We start from the raw sequence: 19,356 nt of genomic DNA on the forward strand, positions 1-19,356 counted from the left end.
TGATATGCTGATAACATTAAATCTTAAAAGGGATGATGTGCAGCAACCAAATTAGATCTGAGATGAGAGTTTAATAGCAAGTTACTATGGTAACACTAACACATGCTGTTATTAGACAATGTACGACAGAGCGTTTGCATTGGCAAAACTTGTCAAGCTGGAAAAGGGAATATTTAACTTAGACTTGTTTAAAGAATGGGATTAAAAAGTCATTCAGCAGTGGCTACAGTGAGCTTCATGGGGTTGCATCCCTCACAAAAAGTGAGTGTTGTGAATCAACCTTGCTTAAGACAAGAGATTTGCTTTGTTCCATTGTTTGCTAACCAGGATTTTGCAGAATAAATCTCATGTAAATTCGCACTTATACACAATATTCCCTGTAGTTTTTGTTTCTCAATACCTCATGCTAGTTCATTAGGATCTACATTCTTTAGGAGCAACTGTTAGAGGGCCAAATCAAACTGAACATTTACTGTATGAGAGCTCCATAAATTAGGATTATCAATGGCACCTGCTTTTTAGGCATAATGTTCATTAAGGTACAAATTGGCTAGAAATATTAACTGGGGAATTGTCCTGTAGACTTAAATTGCTTCTACACTGTAACAGAGCCACAACAGCTTAATGAAAATTTGTTTGCCAGTCTGTGCTAATTAGTTAATCTCACCTGAAGAAAAACAACTGGTCTCCAGTTAAGAAAGGGAAACAACTGACTCCTGCTCTTGATTATTAACCAATGATTTAGTAATTATAAGCATGTGGATGTAGATACCTGTCCAGGATACAAATTAGCTCTACTGTGATTTCCTCTCACCCCCGATGGTATAGAATAGCCTGTCAAGACGAAGCAATCTAATGCAGGATGGCTGTCTACCACGTATGGGAATATGACTCGTACCTGTAGAAGTGCACTCCAGCAAAATGTCTGCTTCATCTGAGGAGGGGGTGGGAGAAAATGAGGAATGATGAAGAAATTGTGAATTCATTCCTTTGGAAACATTGTTGAGGGAATCAGTAAAAAAAACTGCGTATTTAATAAATTATTTGAACCGCCATTCAGAAATAATGATAGTAGGCAAATTTTAAACCAATTGAATTTGGTAAAGGAATTTAAAATTGCAGTTTGTGGGAATTTGTTATGCACAATTTAGCTGCGTTTTTCCGAACATTGCAAGAAGATTCATAGTTATAACAGAATGGTCTATTCTCTTTCATTCATTTAAGCCACTGTCATTTTGGATATCGCCAGCAGTATGTTAAGTTTACAACAAAAAAAATTGTGAGATCCTTTTTTCTAACTTGGTGTGCTTTCCTTTTATTTCTAGACAGTTCCAGTCCACCAAATTCAATTGAGGATGGCTACTACGAAGATGCTGACAGTAATTACCCAATCACCAGGATTATGGGAGAACTCAAGCATTCATGTAATTAAATGCTAATTCCTTCTTTAGAGGAAACCAAATAAAACTGCAGATGCTGTAATCTGAAACAAAAACAGAAATACTAGAAATGTGGAAAGGGAAATCAGTTAACGCTTCAGGTCAGGGACCCTCCCTTTTCTTTAGTTTAGTTTAGAGATACAGCACAGAAACAGGCCATTTCGGCCCACCGGGTCCGCGCCGACCAGTGATTCCCGCACACTAACACTATCCTACACACACTAGGGACAATTTTTTTTTTACACACATTTTACCAAGCCAATTAACCTACGTATCTGTATATCTTTGGAGTGTGGGAGTAAACCGAAGATCTCGGAGAAAACCCACGCAGGTCACGGGGAGAACGTACAAACTCCATACAGACAGCACCCGTAGTCGGGATCGAACCCGGGTCTCCGGCACTGTAAGGCAGCAACTCTACCACTGCGCCACCGTGCCGCTCGTCTGCGAATGCTGATGACTGGCTGAGCTCTTCAAACATTTCTCTTTTCCCCATTCATTATTATTCAATTGCATGTTAAAGTAATACTGTGTGTCAGGCTTTTTACTTTGACGCTATTTTATGAATCATTTCTTCTGTTTTAGAAGGAATAGAGAAGTAGACTTAGTGGGCCGAATGGCCTAATTCTGCTCTTATGACTTAAGACTAACATAGAACTAGTGTATGGGTGATTGATGGTCTGCACAGACTCGGGTGGGCCGAATGGCCTGCTTCCTCGTTATGTCTCTTAAAAAAAATGTTTTTAAACTAAAAATCTCAGTCAGAATGACCAATTTAGATTTTGGATGGTTCAGGAGAGTATTGAAAGAGGCTCAGGGACTGGTAAGGAGCCTGTGGAGGAAGTTTGTGTTCAATCCCAACCCCAGAAAAAAAGATATACAGAACTCCTGGTCATGACTGTTCCGTTAACTGGCAGTGAGATCCAGTAGCAGGGTAGGGCATCTCGTGGGAAGAACGTTCTCTGCTCTCCCAACCATGTACTGTGCCGTAGGGAGGCATAATTCTTCCTGAAACTCTACTTACATCTTTGAATTGTTGGATTTCCGAAGACAGATAGGGCCCAGCATAGGCAAAGTTTTAGGTTTTTGCCTCTTTTCCAAATTAGGTGGCCGTAAGAACCCTGTGCTTTTTTCAAGATAACAATGGAATTTTGTATCAGATTATTTGAAAGTATTTCTACATTTGTGAAGTGTAAGAAAATAACTGTAGATGCTGGTACAAATCGAAGGTATTTTTTCTCAAAATGCTGGAGTAACTCAGCGGGTCAGGCAGCATCTCAGGAGAGAAGGAATGGGTGACGTTTCGGGTCGAAGGCCATCTACCAGTACTCTAAATTTATTCAGAAAAGTGTTTGAGCTAATTGTTTTGTGTAAAGTGTTTAATAATTATCAACTGGAGGTGAGTTCTGTAAGTTTAGAAGCTTTTCTAAATAATATTTACTTTAATTTTTATTTAATTGATAAAATAATTGCTCTAAAGTAATTTCAGGAATCACCTTACTGCAATCGGAGGGTCAATATATATCTTCCAGGACCTTAATTTCTTCATATGCCAAACAAATTACCAACTATTCTTAATTATTTTACGAAATCATAGAAGCAATGTTTACACCATCTGAAAATGATTCATGGTTATATGTCCAGTAGTAAGTTTATGAAATCTTTCAAAAAGTACTTTATGTAGGAAGTTTATTGATCTTGGTCATGGTAACTACTCTCAACCATGCAAATGTTCTGCTTTCAATCCTGGATTCAAGTAGCATTCAAAGGAGCCATCAGCAGCTTTCCCAGCCCTCCATTAGGTTAATAGACGTCTCCTTTGATTAGAGCTGAGTTGCGGACTCAACTTATAGTCCACGTACATATAAACGAGTGGCAGCATTAACAGCCTCTCTTGCCATGCCTGCTCGTTCTCCTGACACGGCAGTTTCTGTGAACCTCTCCCAGGCAGTGTTTTTGTTCATTTCTGACTTACAAACAGTTCGAGTTATGAACAGTCCTCAGGAAGAGAACCCTGTTGTAACCTGGTGACTTCCTGTATTCCACAGGTAAATCCAAAAGATCACCAAGGTAGCAGCATTGTCTACATAATCGGATAATCTATTGATAATGGAATGGAGAAGTCCGCAGCGGCGGCAATCATTGAAAAGGACGCATAGCTTCCATCCAAATTCACATCACACTTGCCACCTTTTCACTCAAATGATTTAGTAACACATTAGAATATAATTTATTTTCCCCTCAGGTACTTAGCCAACTACCTTTTGAAAATGTTGACACTGTTTTTATCTCCTTCAGATGGTCTGCCCCTGCAGCTAAAATCCCTTACCTCCTGAACTATTTCCAGTAAACCTGTTTTGCTTTCTCTTCACATCTTTCTAAATGTGTGTTGTCCAGACTTGGATGCATCGCTCTTGCAGCAGCCCAAACATTTGTTACATCGACAGATGATCAGAGTGGGTGGCATTGGAGCATGATAAAATGCATTGGAAATGTTACTCAGTGTTAATATTGTAGGGTAAAAAACCAGATGCTGGTTTAAATCAGGTAGAGAAAAGGCACTTCGGGTCGAGACCCTTCTTCAGACTGATGTCAGGGGAGGGGGCGGGACAAAGATAGGATGGAGTAGGAGACAGGAAGACTAGTGGGAGAACTGGGAAGGGGGAGGGGAAAGAGAGGGACAGAGGAACTATCTGAAGTTAGAGAAGTCAATGTTCAAACGAAATATGCCCAAGCGAAATATGAGATGCTGTTCCTCCAATTTGTGCTGGGCCTCACTATGACAATGAGGGCCATGACAGAAAGGTCAGACTGGGAATGGGAGGGGGAGTTGAAGTGCTGAGCCACCGGGAGATTCCAGCATTTTGTGTCCAACTTCAGTGTTAATATTTATCAAATTAAATATTTTGAAATAACTACATTTTTCCAAAATAAGTAGATATTCCTAGAGTCATAGAGTATGAAAACACACCCGTCAACCCAACGCCAAGATGCCCCACTTGCCACATATGGCCTATATCTCTTTGGATCTTTCCTATCCATGTACCTGCCCAAATGTTGTTAAAGTACATGCCTTAATTACCTCCTCTGGCAGGTCTTTCCATAATGTCACCCCTCAGCCTCCTGCGTTCCAAGGAATAAGTCCTACTCTGCCCAACATCTCCATACAGCTCAGGCTCTCAAGTCCTGGCAACATTCTCCCAAATCTTCCCTACATTCTTTCCTGAAAATATGCACCACAATATCACCATCTGAAATAAAAATGGATTAACACTGTGGCAGAGACTCTGTGGACACTTTTGTTTCTCTACTGGTACTGTCTTATTCTACCCCATTCTGTACAGGACATCTATTGTTGCAGTTCGTGGCATACAAACGCACAACAGGGTTCTCTCTGCCCCAATACCTTTCTGTGTCACTTCAAACTTATTTGAAATAAGGGGGTATGGGGAGAAGGCAGGAACGGGGTACTGATTGGGAATGATCAGCCATGATCACATTGAATGGTGGTGTTGGCTCAAAGGGCCGAATGGCCTACTCCTGCACCTATTGTCTATTGAAATCTAACTTATCCTAGTACTTCAGAAGAGTTATCGTCCAGAGGTTGTCAACTGTTTCTCCGCAAGTGGTGCCTGACCTGTTGGATATTTGAAAGGAACAATAAAAATTGTGGTTAATAAAAATACAGAATGTGAATTGAGCATGAACGTTAAAATTACTGAGCTCCCAATAGACAATAATGCTTCATTGACAAATGTACCATTCACCACACAGACAATGACTCAGATGTAATGAGCAGTTCATATGAATCTTACGATGATGAGGAGGAAGACGGGAAAGGTCAACAGTTGACCCACCAGTGGCCATCAGAGGAAGCTTCCATGGACTTGGTGAAAGATTGCAGGATCTGTGCCTTCCTGTTGAGGAAGAAGCGTTTTGGGCAGTGGGCCAAGCAGCTCTGTGTCATTAAGGAAAACCGACTACTGGTAAGCTGATTGAGAAGTTTACGTTTGGGAGGCCTTAAAATGAAGCCTGTTTTTTATGTTAACCTCCTAACTGATAGGCCTTAATTAAATGTTGCGTTAAGTTATTACACCCCAATGCCTTTACTGGAGAGGGGGGGGGGGGGGAGAAACATCTAAATGTGGTTTGCAGTCCCAATGCCTCAGGAATAGGCTTTTAACATCAGAAACATTAGTAAAGGTTTTATAGTCCATGTTTGACTTTAAAGGTCCATGTTCCAATAAGACATGTTTTTTAAAGTATTAATTAACACGTTTTGAACAAGTATCAAGGATCACGTAACTGTAAAAACATGCACTTCCTGAACATATGATTTTTATTCGGGGTGGTGATCTAGCAGTCAATTAGGATGAAGTTGCAATCATGAATCAGCTCACTGTTAGATCCGTCATCAGTGCCACAGGAAAATGACACGGTTGTGCTCAGGAGGTAACGGCACAAGCATTATATGCCGATGGTGCTGAATACCACACCCACATTATACACTAATACAGACCTGGAGATTTTACATTAAACTCTAGTTCTTATAACAAGATTGCCTGAATCCACTTTCAGCGAGCCTCCATATTATGAAAATGAGAAAGACCTCTTTACTGATAAAATCAATTAATGAGGTAATAAGAAGCGACATGCAACTCGTGACTTCAAAAGAGTCGTTTTGCGAACATATAATTTTATTTGTGATGGCAATGTTTAGCAGAATTATTTGATTTGCAATATCAATTGCAACTATACAACAGGTTTTGATGCACAGGCCAGGACTGAATTTTTGAATATCCCAGTTAACAGACTTTTAATGACCCATCTCAATACCATTTGCTCCTCCAAATCCATTCCACTACCACATCACTAAATCAATAGAGATATAAAATAAACACTTGTTTATTGGCCAGGATTGTGTAATGCTCCAAGGCAAATGTGTGTCTAACCTCATCAGCAATAAGACAATGGAAACTGATGAGATAACAAAGTTAACACCTTACATATTATGTCAAAGAAGCTTACTTTGTTCTAGCTTGAATGTAGAAACAACAAGAATTAACATTTACTTCTAATTAGAAACCTAAGGGAAGTTGAATTTTCAGTCCACAATTTTCACTGGCGTATACTCCATTCTAATAGTGCAGTATCATTTATGCTTCTGAATTATGCCTTAGTTAGACTGCAGTCCTGACTTCAGTTAAAGATAAATGGCAAAGTCAGGATTATTTGTTATTTGTTCTGTTCTGCTCACAGTTTTAAGCTCCTGTAAGTTCAAGTTCATTGTGATTAAACCAAACAGCAAAAAATCAGTTTCCTTTTGAATACATCTCTCAAGTAATATTACTTCTGTCCCAAGCATTGTTAATTACCAGACTTTCAATATTCGGACTAATCTTAAAATCACATTGATAGTCACACAGGGCCCTACCTCTATGTTTGAAATAAATAGTTTTGCTGCAAATTCAGTCCAGAGGATATAAATTGGTCTATGAAGATAATATGCTGCAGGAAAATTCTTTTCAATGAAAGTGTCTTGATAGGAAACTTACTGCAGCTTTTTCCAGACATCCGGTTGGGAAAACAGATGGGATGCAAGAATATGTTAGGTATACTTGATCATTATCACTGTATTACATAACCATCAAGCAACACTGTCAAGGCATACTCTTCATTGACAGTTAATATACTACATGTGTTGAGAAAAGGTATTGCCTTTATACTGAAGGATTTTGCCAAAGGAAAAACTAACGTCCATTTCCGTTTTCTTAGTGTTACAAAAGCTCCAAAGACCATCAGCCTCACATGGAGCTCCCACTGAACATGTGCAATGTTATTTATGTGCCTAAAGACGGTCGACGCAAAAAGCATGAATTAAGATTCTCCCAGCCGGGAACCGAAGCGCTAGTACTAGCAGTACAAAGCAAAGAACAAGCAGAGGAATGGTTAAAGGTACTGCCAACAACTTGTATTACACTCGTTACAAATCACTTCTATCAAATCCTTGGCTCTGCAGCGTGCTCTCACATAGTCTATTGATTTTGAATCGTAGTAAGATTATCACGATGTGCAGGGATGTCTACATCAGGCTTGCTTCCAACTGTGAATGTTTGGGGTGTTTAAGCTGCAAATGTTTGGTTTGGAAATGAATAACTGAAACAATTTCTTGCTCTGAAGACAGCGACTGAAGCATTCTTTTCCTTATCTCCTTTACTACCTAATGACCACAGACTTAAAGAACCCTCAGTGGACAACAGCGTCTTTTGCACTACTGATGTTTCAGCTCATTTCTAAAGTTCAAAATGCCAATTTAGTCAGATGATCAATTTTGAGGACAAAATGAAGCTGAGTACAGTAATGCTCACCCCCCATGGAGAAATAACATTTATAACACTTTATTGAGCATTAATTACTGTACCAACATAGTTTGAGCAGTCACATGATATTCTGCTATCAATTAATTTTACAATGATATTAACTCTTTCCTTTTAAAATAAATTGGTTAGTAGCTTTTTAAAAGAGGTGAAGGGAGATTAACCAAAAGGTTAAGTATGCATCCATTCATAGCAGCAACAATAATGTTCACCTCATGCAAAGGAGTAGTTTAGTTTAGTTTAGAGATACAGCGAGGAAACAGGCCCTTTGGCCCATCGAGTCCGCACCGACCAGTGATCCCCGCACATTAACACTATCCTACACACTGGGGCCAATTTACATATACACCAAGCCAATTAACCTACATACCTGTACGACTTTGGAGTATGGGAGAAATCCCAAGATCTAGGAGAAAATCCACGCGGTCACGGGGAGAACGTACAAACTCCATACAGACAGCATCCAAGGTCAGGATCGAACCTCTGGCACTGCAAGCGCTGTAAGGCAGCAACTACCGCTGTGCCACCATGCCGTATATGTATTATTTTCTAATACCCCTAATCCATGAAATATTTGCCCCTTAAAATTTCTGGGTAATTTAGATATATAGAAAAGACTAGAACAAAAGAAACATCTGTACCTAAATATTTGGAAAATTGGCCATGAGGTTTAATTCTTTTATATTACAATTTTAAGATATCACCATTAAAAGGTGTGATCATTGATTGTCTATTTGGAATGTTTAAATACTGTAACGGAGTAGATGAAAACCTAAATGTGATTTTAAGCAGTTTAAATGGATCAAGATGAAATATCAGCTTTCACATTTTTTCATTAGGACATTAGGACATCTTTCACGAAGACATTATAAAGCACGGACAACCATTGAGATTGGTTTGATGTACAGACTGTTCTGGTGTGGAGTATATGAAAATCCTTTTTACACAGTTCACTCTCAAAAATAACAGCGTGATTGTGGGCAAACAATCAGTTTCAAAAATGTTGGTTGCGGAATCAGTATTGACCTGGCAATTATTGGCAATTATTTCTGGCAATTCTGGCAATATCTGGCAATTATTTCTGTTCTCTTTGTTGAAATAGTGCCCATCCATCTGTACTACCCAAAAGACTAATCAGTCCGTCCGCTCTACATCTTCTGTGAAAGGAGTCTGTGCCTCTGTTAGTGTAGCATTCTTCAGATACACACTGTAGTGTCAGTCTCCACATCTGCAGTCAAGCTTCCAGTTTGTTACACGACATAACAAGAGATTGCTTGTGCCATCCAAGTCCACAACTTCCAAACTACGTTACTGCAGTTTTGCCAACATGAACAAAGGATTGATTTTATGAGCCTATCACTGCAGTATTTAATGTTGAATATCAAAGGTTTCTTTATTGTCCCGTGTAGCAGGTACAGTGAAATACATTTTTTTGCATACAGCTCAGCAAGACTATCCCCGTACATAAACACAATCACCCAGTCAGTACAGAATGTACAGAACAGCCCATTGAGTCCATATGCAATGAATGAATATTAATATATATATATTCCTTTTATTACAATTGTAGGCACAAAATTACATTTAATTTAATCAATTTCACTGAAGGTTCTTCTTTGATGATAAAATATAGTTACTAATGGCCTGAAGAACCACTCAAAAGAATAATAACTATCATATTTGCATGCCTGTTATGTATGCACTTTTATATTCTGACTAAATCTGTTGATATTTCCATGGGATGTTTAAATTAGAAGCTTTTGTCCTGGAGATTTGATTTCTGTCAGTCTGAACCATTGCTTGGGGAAATTGAGAAAGAAAATAGACACCCTTTCTGGAGTGAGTCTTGTTTTGATTAGTGCGGATCATAACTCTGATTATTTTTGTCTGATACCTGATCTCTGAATTTTCCACTGGTTTTCCTCATTGTTCACAGCTTCTCTGAGGGAATCAGAGTAATGGGCTGTTTTAGTTAGGAAAAGCTTAACTCCCCATTGGCTTTTCAGATGGTGTGATCCCCGCAGCAGGACTGTGTGCTGCTGTGAAAACCTTCTATGGTTTCCTTCCATTGTTTCACACATGGGTTTCTGCGTTAAACCTTTTTGGGAAATGCATGAAGCGGAGCGGGAGATACAGACGTAACCTGAGACAACACAGGGGCCCTGGGTCACCAAAAAAAAGTGAAAGCCCAACTTGAGTAACTCTTTTATGGGCATGTAACGTATGCACAAACATCATTAAAACAATTCAAATCTGCTCAGGTTTAAACTCACCATAATGATGTTCCAACCACTCTCCCACATTCAAAAGGATCATCATTCTTTGCTGGTAAGGCAGCTTCTCTGGGGAATGTGGAGAGATGAGGGTCCCGACACGCAACGTCACCTATCCACGTTCTCCAGAGATGTTGCCTGACCGGCTGAGTTACTCCAGCACTTTGTGCCTTTTTCTGCATGCCAGCATCTGCAGTTCCTTGTGTATCTCTGTCATCATTCTTTGCTGTCCCTACTCCTGATTATTATTACATACCTCTATTTTCTCTAAAAGTATTATCTCTCTCCATTGTCTTTGCTCTTTTCTCACAGCATAGTTCATTGCCCTAGTTATTAATGCATTTTTTCTCCATATTATTCCTCCTCTATGACATCAGGCCATATGCAGTCCTAATATAAACTGCAGAAGAGGTTTTCTTTCCTGGATTTTCCATTTGGTGTTAGTGCTAGTGAAATCCACTACTCTCTCAACAGTAGTTACAAGTTAACATTAATTGGACTCAACAGCCAAGATGTAAAATGGGCTGCCTCTATGCTGATGCTCATGTGTTGCATTTTATTCACATAGGTAATGAGGGAGGTATGCGTCCACTGCAATGGAATTGAGGGATCAACGTCACCACTTTTTCTACCAAAGTTAGAACTGGAAAAGGTAAACTTTAAGATGCCTTTTCGCTTGAACAAATAAATATTAGGCTTAAATATACAAATAACCCGATGTTTAAACCACTTCATAAACATAAGTCAAAAGGAGAGTGTGAATATAATGTTATTTTAGTTCACCATCCTTTCTCCCTCCACACGTGGCTGACCTTTCTGTTTCATGTTTTTTTCTTTAATTTTCCTTCCATCACTGACTGCCATTTTAAAAATTATTGTCACCATGCCCATTTTGACCAGCACCATATCACGGACTTTCCCTCTGCTCTCTGCAACTTAAAACACTTTTTTTCTAATAATTCCACTTCTGATTTTGGGTCCCCAACCCAAAACTCCAACTCTGTTTCTTTCTCCACTGATGCTGCCTGACTGATGAGTGCTTCCCATGTTTCTGTTTCTATTTAGAATAAAATGATAATGTTGAAAATTGTAAATCATTTACAGACATCAAGACGAATTACTTCTGCAAGTAGATTTAAAAGATTTTACATTTTCACAAATTTATTTCTAAAAATCATAGAAATGCCCAAAGGGGCAAATGTGAAAATGAAGAACAGCTTGTCATGCACTCCAAGAAGTCCCATGCTCTACCATTAGTAAGGCTCAATGCAAAGCATCCTACCGGGATGCATCACAGCTTGGTTTGGCAACTTCTCTGCTCCAGCCTGATAGAGATTGTGGGCACAGCCCAGTACTTAATGCAAACCAGCCTCCCCAAGCATCACCACACATCAACTCCATCTACACTTCACACTGCCCCAGAAAAAACAGCCAATATAATCAAGGGCCACCCACACCCCAGTCATTCCCTCTTCTCATATCTTCATTCTGAAAGAAGATTCAAAAGCGAAAGCATGTGCCACAGTTTCAAGAACAACGATTCCCTTATGTTATTGCACGTAAGGGAATCGGACCTCACATAAGCTAAGAATGTATTCCAGATCTCCCAATCTACCTTGTTGTGGCCCTGTATGTTTTCTTTAGCAGGAACATTATATTCCGCACTCTGCTTCCTTTCTCTCTTTGAACTATCTATTTGTGCTTATGTATGGTTTGGTTCTAAAGTTTTATCCTGCATTTCAGTATGAGTGGCAATAATAATAAACCAAAACCAATACAGGAGGCTTATCATCTAATAAAATGTTGATTACTAAAACAGTGGTGCAGTGGTAGGCTGCTGCCTCACAGCACCAGAGACCTGGGTTTGATCCTGACTATGTGTGCTCTCTGTGCTGAGTTTGTACTTTCTCCCTCTGACCACATGGGTTTTCTCCCGGTACTCCGGTTTCCTCCCACGTTTCAAAGATGTGCAGGTGCCTCGGTTAATTGGCTTCTGTAAATTGCACCTAGTGTGTAAGATGCAAAAGTGGGATAAAATAAAACTAGTATAGAGGTGATCATTGGTTGGCGTGGACTCGGTAGTCCGAATGCTGTATCTCTAAACTAAACTAACCCTTGATTTTGTTTACATTGAGTTCCAGTTCCATATTTACTGTTAGAATGAGGGAAACAGGAGGTAAAGAAAACTCTTGAATAGGTCCCTTGTTTTTCACTTAACAGCTGATTGAAAGATAACATCAAGAGCTCACATTGTGTGCTTCACTTCCTTTTCGGAATCTAGTATGTGTGCTAAACTGAGCGAACTAATTCATTTCTTTAGTAAAAATACATTTATCAATAAAACAATAATAGAATTCATAGAACACCAAAATTGTAGAAGAACTTGAAAGTAACCAGTTGCACATAGTCAAAATTGATTTTATCCAGACACATGTCTTACAAAATATTGTGTCCTTTAAAGGCACACTGCATGGTCAATGTGCAGCACACCATTCGCTATTTTGGTGATGGTTTCACTAACTGTGAGCTTTATTAGGGCCTAAGGCCTACTATCCAAGGGATTAGAGGAGATAACAACATTGAAGAAACCAAACGCAGGCTGGCTTATCGCTTTGTGAAGCACCTGCATTCGGTCTTTACAGACACCTTCATTCAGTTTGTGGGGGCAACAGTGAGCTTTCTGCTGCCCAACACTTTGGCCTGAGGCATCCTGTACAGTCACAAAGTGGCACCACTCTAGCTTGGGGAACAGCACCTCATCTTCCACCTGGGCATATTGCAACTTACTGGACTCAATAATTCTGCACCTTAAGGCAAATTGAGCTGATTCTGTAGCATTTGTCTGTCTGTGATATTGGCTCAGGTTGTTTGTATTTTTTTCTTGTTTCGCTCTGAGAGTTGAGAATATGCCCAGCCTGATTCACTAGCCATGCCTCCCTGCTCTGTATTGTGCAACTCCTACATTCTTTTGTCTTTGTTCTCATTCTCTAACTACTCCTATACATTGATTGATTGGATCATTTTGTATACAGATTATCTCCTTCGTCAGCCCGGTCTTACCTTATCAGAGACGTAGCCCACCCCCATCCTTCCTGTAGCTTAATGTTTTTCTTTTGTCTCCTTCCCAATTCTGAAGATAGGTCCTCAACCTGAAACATTAACCCTGTTTCTCTTCCTACAGATGTGGCTTTACTTGCTGAGCATTTTCAGCATTTTCTGTTTTTATTTTAGATTCCCAACATCGACAGTTATGTTTGCCAAGTATTTTATCAATGCTTAAGTCTTCGGGAAATTCAGTATCAACAGATAATAAACTTGGATGTAATTTTAAGCAATTTAATGTAGAAGATGTCTGTTGTAGTGAAAACGCAAGCAAGGCTAAAAGCTTAAAATAAACCTTTTGCTTCTTTCTCGAAGTAAGTTTAAAAAACATGGGAATTTCAGCACTATTGTAGAAACTTGTATTTTTGCTGGTAACCTATTCACATTAAAATCTTTGTGGCATATGCCTGAAAAAATAAGAGTAAAGCTTTCTGGTATTGCGAAATAGAAAGATTAATATTTGTTTTCATGCTTTTCTGCAGAGATTGTCGAATGAAAAGCAGGCTTCAGATGCTGAGAGTATAGTAACAGGAGAGAATGGATCTCTAGTTAATGGCAGAGAGAGTAGAGAACATGGTAAGCCGTTTCATTGATATGTAAACAATGATCTTAAACTACATATTGGACCTTTCCTCCAGCAAGCTTTGAAAGGTACAATATACACTGATACATTCTGGCAACAATTCAAGTGGCATGTGTCAGGCACAAGATTTAAATATTGCCTTCATGAGTTCCAGTTTTTCCCTAATTTGGCTTAAGTTTTTTGTTTTTCCCCACATCTACTTTCTGTGTCGGAATGGCTGTGGAACCTGAGGATCATACTGCACAAACATAACACCACACCAGTGCAGGATAGCCCTGATGATTACTTGACTAAAAAGCAAACTGCTGGAGGAACTCAGCAGGTCAAGCAATATCTGTGGAGGGAAAAGGAAAGGCATTTTGAGTTGGGGCTGAAGAAAGTTCCCGACCTAAAATGGCGTCTGTTCATTACCCTCCGCAGTTGCTGCTGGACCCACTGATTTCCTCCAACAGCTTGTTTCTCATGCAAGATTCAAGCATTTGCAGTCATTTGTGGCCCCAGCTGTTAGTATAACAGTTACTATTCCATCTTTGTGGATAATCCTGTATTTAAACCAACAAGGTCCCTTCCCCATCCCTTTTGGGTCATTTGTTTTGTTCCTACCGACTGCAGTGTTTCTAAAGAAAGCATGCTCTTTACTAATAATCAAAATGTACTGAAAGACAAAGGAAAATCAGAATGTCAAGGAGAAAAAGCTTATTTTTACATAAACACAAAAATGATAAGAGAGAAAGAAAATGAACATGGTATATATTCTGAGTGATTTTTAAAGATTAATGCAATATTGTATGCAAACTCTAAGGTGCTTTCTTCACTTGGCTTTTATATGTTGATTACATCTAAATCTGATCTCCATTTATTCACATAATTGGAAATTATATGCATCAGGCCAAGGCCAGTTTCAAGTGAAGACCACCTCAGGGATTAGTTTTCATGAAAGCAAAACACTGCATACCATTAAAATTTGCAGACGAAAGCATGACAAAATCAAAGCCATCATCGGGTTTATCTGCTGCATTAATAATGTTACCAGCTTGACATTCAAATATCCGTTGCATTGGATTCCGATGACATGCTGACATCAGGTGTGCTTTACTGATGAGCTTCATTGGAGAAACTGACTGCCTTTGGTATCGCAACCTACAAATTCAGCAAGCTTTTTAATCACTGAGACTGATTTTAAGTGTAAAATGGATTGTGAAATGGGACTGGGTGCTTTTAGTAGTCAGCACAGATTGTGCCTTTTATTTGGATGTTACCATGTGCATGGCATGTCTATATTTGGAGCATGTCGAGCATGCCTGACTAATGTCAAACTACCTTTAACGACCAATTATTGATTTCATCCTGAAGTTAAATCACGGGATACGTAACTCCCAGTGTGTGCCATACCCAGGAAAGTGAAGCAAATGGTGCAGTCAAACTCTGCACCTGCTCCACTCAAATTATTTGTGGATTTGTACGTCATTTTTAGTGGATTTCATTACTTCTCGAAGGACAGAAGATTGCGCTCAGCAGTCGTGCAGCAAGCTTGGGTAATTGCTGCCCCTCAGAGCTGCTTATAGCGAGATCATTAGTTATGATCCTTTTGAGACTGCAGCATGATCCGGAGCTGGAGAAGAAGTCCCAAAGGAAATGAGTGATTTGCCATAAGGATAGAAAGCACAGGCCAAGTTAGTCTCCTACTTCCAATTGTAGAAACAAGGATCTGCAGATGCTGGTTCACACAAAAAGGACACAAAGTGCTGGAGTAATTTAGCGTGTCAGGCAGCATTTCTGGAGAACATGGATAGGTAGGGTTGCCAACTGTCCCGTATTAGCCGGGACATCCCGTATTTTGGGCTAAATTGGTTTGTCCCTTATGGGACAGCCCTTGTGTCATATTAGGCCCGGGGGGGGGGGGGGGGGGGGGCTGTCAGCCCAGACATTGGAGGTAAACAACTGCAAATGCTGGTTAAAATCGAAGGTGGACACAAAATGCTGGAGTAACTCAGCGGGTCAGGCAGCATCTCTGGAGAGAAGGAATGGGCGACGTTTCGGGTTGAGACCCTTATTCAGACTGAAGATTTTTTAAATTAACTAAAATACTTTATTTCTGAGTGTTGTTTTACACAAGCCAACCTTACCCTCCCCCTCCCCACCCTCTCCCCAGCCCCACGACAGTCCCGACTGAGATTAAACGTCCCCTGTAACGCACGGCTCAGTTTGGGCACGGCGATCTGCGGGCGTGTCTCGGTCCCCGGTGCTGTGCGAGCCGCTCCGTCCCACCGGTCGCTCCGCACTCCGTCCCGGCTCAGTGACGCTTCTGGTCCAGGCTCCGGCTTCTCCTGCGGTCACTCTGCCTCTTGCTCCTAGGGGGCCATCTGACGAAGCTCCAGTCCACGCTGATGGGCTGCCCGGCCAGCTCCGACCCGTTCAAACCTACCATGGCCGCCTGTGCCTCCTTGTAGGTCTCGTACTCCACGAGAGCGTAGACCTTGTGGTAGCCGGTGCGCCGGTCCAGGTTGAGGTGCAGGTTCTTGATCTCATGGAACTAGGCAAACTTGTCGTGGATGTCCTCCTCGGTGGTTTCCTCATGGACCGCGGTCACAAACAGGATCCACCCCTCCACCGAGTCTGAGGAATAGTCTTGACCCGAAATGTCACCCATTTCTTCTCTCCAGAGATGCTGCCTGACCCTCTGAGTTACTCCAGCATTTTGTGTCTACCTCCGGACAGCGTAGCCCCGGAGACCCAGGCGCCGCCTAACGGAGGTTGTGTAGCAACCAGCCTCCCGGCCCGGGCGCCCGCCATCAGTGGAGCGGGAGCACGTGGCCGCTGGCTGGATGAGGTCACGTGGGGTGCGGGGCGGTGACGTCACCTTGTCCTCTATTTGGGAGTGAGGAAGTCGGCAACCCTATGGATTGGTGATGTTTTGGGTCGGGACCCTTCCTCTGATAATCTTCTGAACCAATCCAAAACATCACCTCACCATGTTCTCCACTGATGCTGCCTGACCCGCTGAGTTACTCCAGCACTTTGTGTTCTCCTCCCTCCAATTGTCTGAGTATCAAAGCATCCACCATTTTCCAGGCCATTGCTTCATAGATCTGTCTCCTCCTGCACACAGGGTTCCAACCACATCACCCAATGCCGTGACTGCAACAATCAAAAGTCTTGAAGTTAACCTCTGGAATGCTACAGGTGTTGGTTGCTGATCTTTGCTACAATTGCACTCTTGCTCTTTTTATTGTTCACCCGTGGTAGAGACAAGATGGTTTGTGTCCACTTAAGGAGTCCATGGTTGTAAGGATTTTCCAGCTATGAGGATTTCCCTGAAGGATCAGTGTGTGAAGAGTTCACATATATGGAACTCCAGGCTTTATGTCTGAACACTCGTATCTTCTGTCTGAACAACAGAGCTCTTTTGGAACACATCGGCTTTTACCTGTTGAACATTGTTTCTCTTTCCAATTATACTTTCCAAATGTGCTGAGCATTTCCAGCATTTTCTGCTTTCCTCCAGCCTGAATTCCATTTGGTGTTCTTGTGTCCATCTAACCATTGATATATTACTGTAGCCCAGTACCTGCATCCTCCCTGTCGATCACAAGCTAATTTTCTTATCATCAACAAACTAATTTATTGTTATCCTTTGCAAAAGCCAGAGACCTGGTACTAGTCCCTGCAGAACCCTACTGATTAACATTTCTGTTGATCGTTACTCTTTGCTTTCTACAACTGTGACAGTTTTTTCAATTTAAATGCCTTGTTAAAGTCCATATGGACTCTGTCAAGCAAACTACACTCATCACAAACCTTGTTACAAGATCTATTAAAAACTCCCTTTAGTCAGACACAATCTGCCCTTCATAAATCCTTGTTCACTGTCGATAAATCTGTGTGATCCAGCGAGAGCCTCACATTGTTCTGTCCTCTGCTGTGTGCTGCATACTCTGCCCACCATAAAGGCAGACCCCTTACACGTGGGAGGAGGAACAAAGTGACAGCAGGAAGAAAGTTTGAAGACAAATTATTAGAAAACAAGAACACCCTGAATTTTTTTTCTGCACACAGCAAAGCACAGCCATGATGATTATACAACAGCACTGAAACTTTAGATGGCAGTAATTCCTCCATAGCAACGAGCTTAATGGTGGGTGAGTGACAGTGAGTGGGTGAATCTGCATGGGCTCTCTTGGCATTTGAAGATGCACCCACGTGAATGAGATCATTGAACTTCTTAGAACTTTGTATCCAGGTGCTTTAAGACGCAAATCCTGGTATTAATTCCAGGGATTATCTCCTCCCACTGATTTGTGAGAAAACTGCATGGCTGGCAAAATGTAGAAGACTTGCCACTTATTCCCCTCCATTTCCTCCATCAAGACTTCCAGTGCAGTCCAATTTCTCTAAAGCTGCACCATTCTTCAATGTTCCCAAGATCAACTTCACCTGCTTTCGCCAATGTGTACTTCCCATTGAAGATATGCAAGCTGGCTATAAACTAGCACAGGGTAGCTGTAACCTGTGCTGGCTACTCAATTAGCCTCCTTGTGGGCCATGCAGCCACTGAGCAGTATGTTTGCTTTTGGCTGGATGCATATTTGGATGCATATAAGAGTTCTGGACATCAAGGGATGGTGGAGCTGAGTTCAAAGATTTGGCATAAACTTTTTGAATGGCAACATAATTTATTATAACTCCAACTTCTATCTTATAAGCATTGTGGTCATTATCATTGATCAGCAGCGTGGTTGCCTGCGTTACACCAACCAGCATGAATTAATTACCCACCTTGACCTCTGCATCCATTTTAGGGGCCAATCAAATTATGTCTAAAGATGTCCTCCTCATCCTTTTTACTCTGTAATGTTCATTAATCTCCTTTACAGTGTTGTCACCTCCTTATTTGTGGATGATATATTATGAATGTTCTGTTGAAAACTGCAGTCTCTTCATTATTTATATGAAAAATATCAATGCATTAACCAGATTTTTTTTTAAAAATTACTTTAAAAGGAATAACATTTGTTTGACATAATCCAGACTCTGCCACAGACATACGGGATGTTTTCATGATGTTCTTTAAATGTGTGTCATGGTCTATAGTGTGAGATGGAAGTGCACTAATGAATAAGTGCTTCTCAACTTGCAAATAACCATCCCTTAACATTCCACAAAGAGTTGTGTCATATCCCCTTTGCATTTTGGAAGCATATCAGTGTGGCCTAATCTTTTCTATTGTTTATGATCAAATAGTGAAAGGGAAGAAAAGTGGTTTGGCTGAACTGAAAGGCACAGTTAGCAAGGCTGCAGGCAGGAAGATTACCCGCATCATGAGTTTGGCAAAGAAGAAACAGGCTACAGAAGAGCAAACTTCTTCAACTGAAGAGGACATCCCATGTTGTGGTTAGTGCTGATCTGCGGTTCACTATTTTGATTGTTAAATCTTTCTGGTGTTTCATTATTTGTGTTTGACACCTTACGCTGATTTACACACAGGATTTCCCGCACCTGGGGACTGCCTCCCATGCAAATCCACAATTATGCTTGCCAGATAAAACAAATTTGAAAATTAAAGTTAAAATAATGCCTCTGTT

The 19,356-nt window shown here is 40.7% G+C and overlaps 1 protein-coding gene across 2 annotated transcripts in view; it reads left to right on the forward strand.

Annotated features, from left to right (window-relative positions):
• The window catches only part of afap1l1a (actin filament associated protein 1-like 1a), a 154,869-nt gene that overhangs the window by 88,308 nt on the left and 47,205 nt on the right, over positions 1-19,356 (forward strand). For both annotated transcript variants that reach the window (XM_078411118.1, XM_078411117.1), the window contains exons 6-11: positions 1,326-1,424; positions 5,214-5,425; positions 7,215-7,394; positions 10,658-10,741; positions 13,674-13,767; positions 19,016-19,165. In XM_078411118.1, the coding sequence (XP_078267244.1) occupies positions 1,326-1,424; positions 5,214-5,425; positions 7,215-7,394; positions 10,658-10,741; positions 13,674-13,767; positions 19,016-19,165 (819 nt within the window). The remainder of the gene's footprint in view (positions 1-1,325; positions 1,425-5,213; positions 5,426-7,214; positions 7,395-10,657; positions 10,742-13,673; positions 13,768-19,015; positions 19,166-19,356) is intronic.

Source organism: Rhinoraja longicauda, chromosome 14 (genome assembly GCF_053455715.1).
Source record: "Rhinoraja longicauda isolate Sanriku21f chromosome 14, sRhiLon1.1, whole genome shotgun sequence".
Classification (NCBI taxonomy): Eukaryota; Metazoa; Chordata; class Chondrichthyes; order Rajiformes; family Arhynchobatidae; genus Rhinoraja; species Rhinoraja longicauda.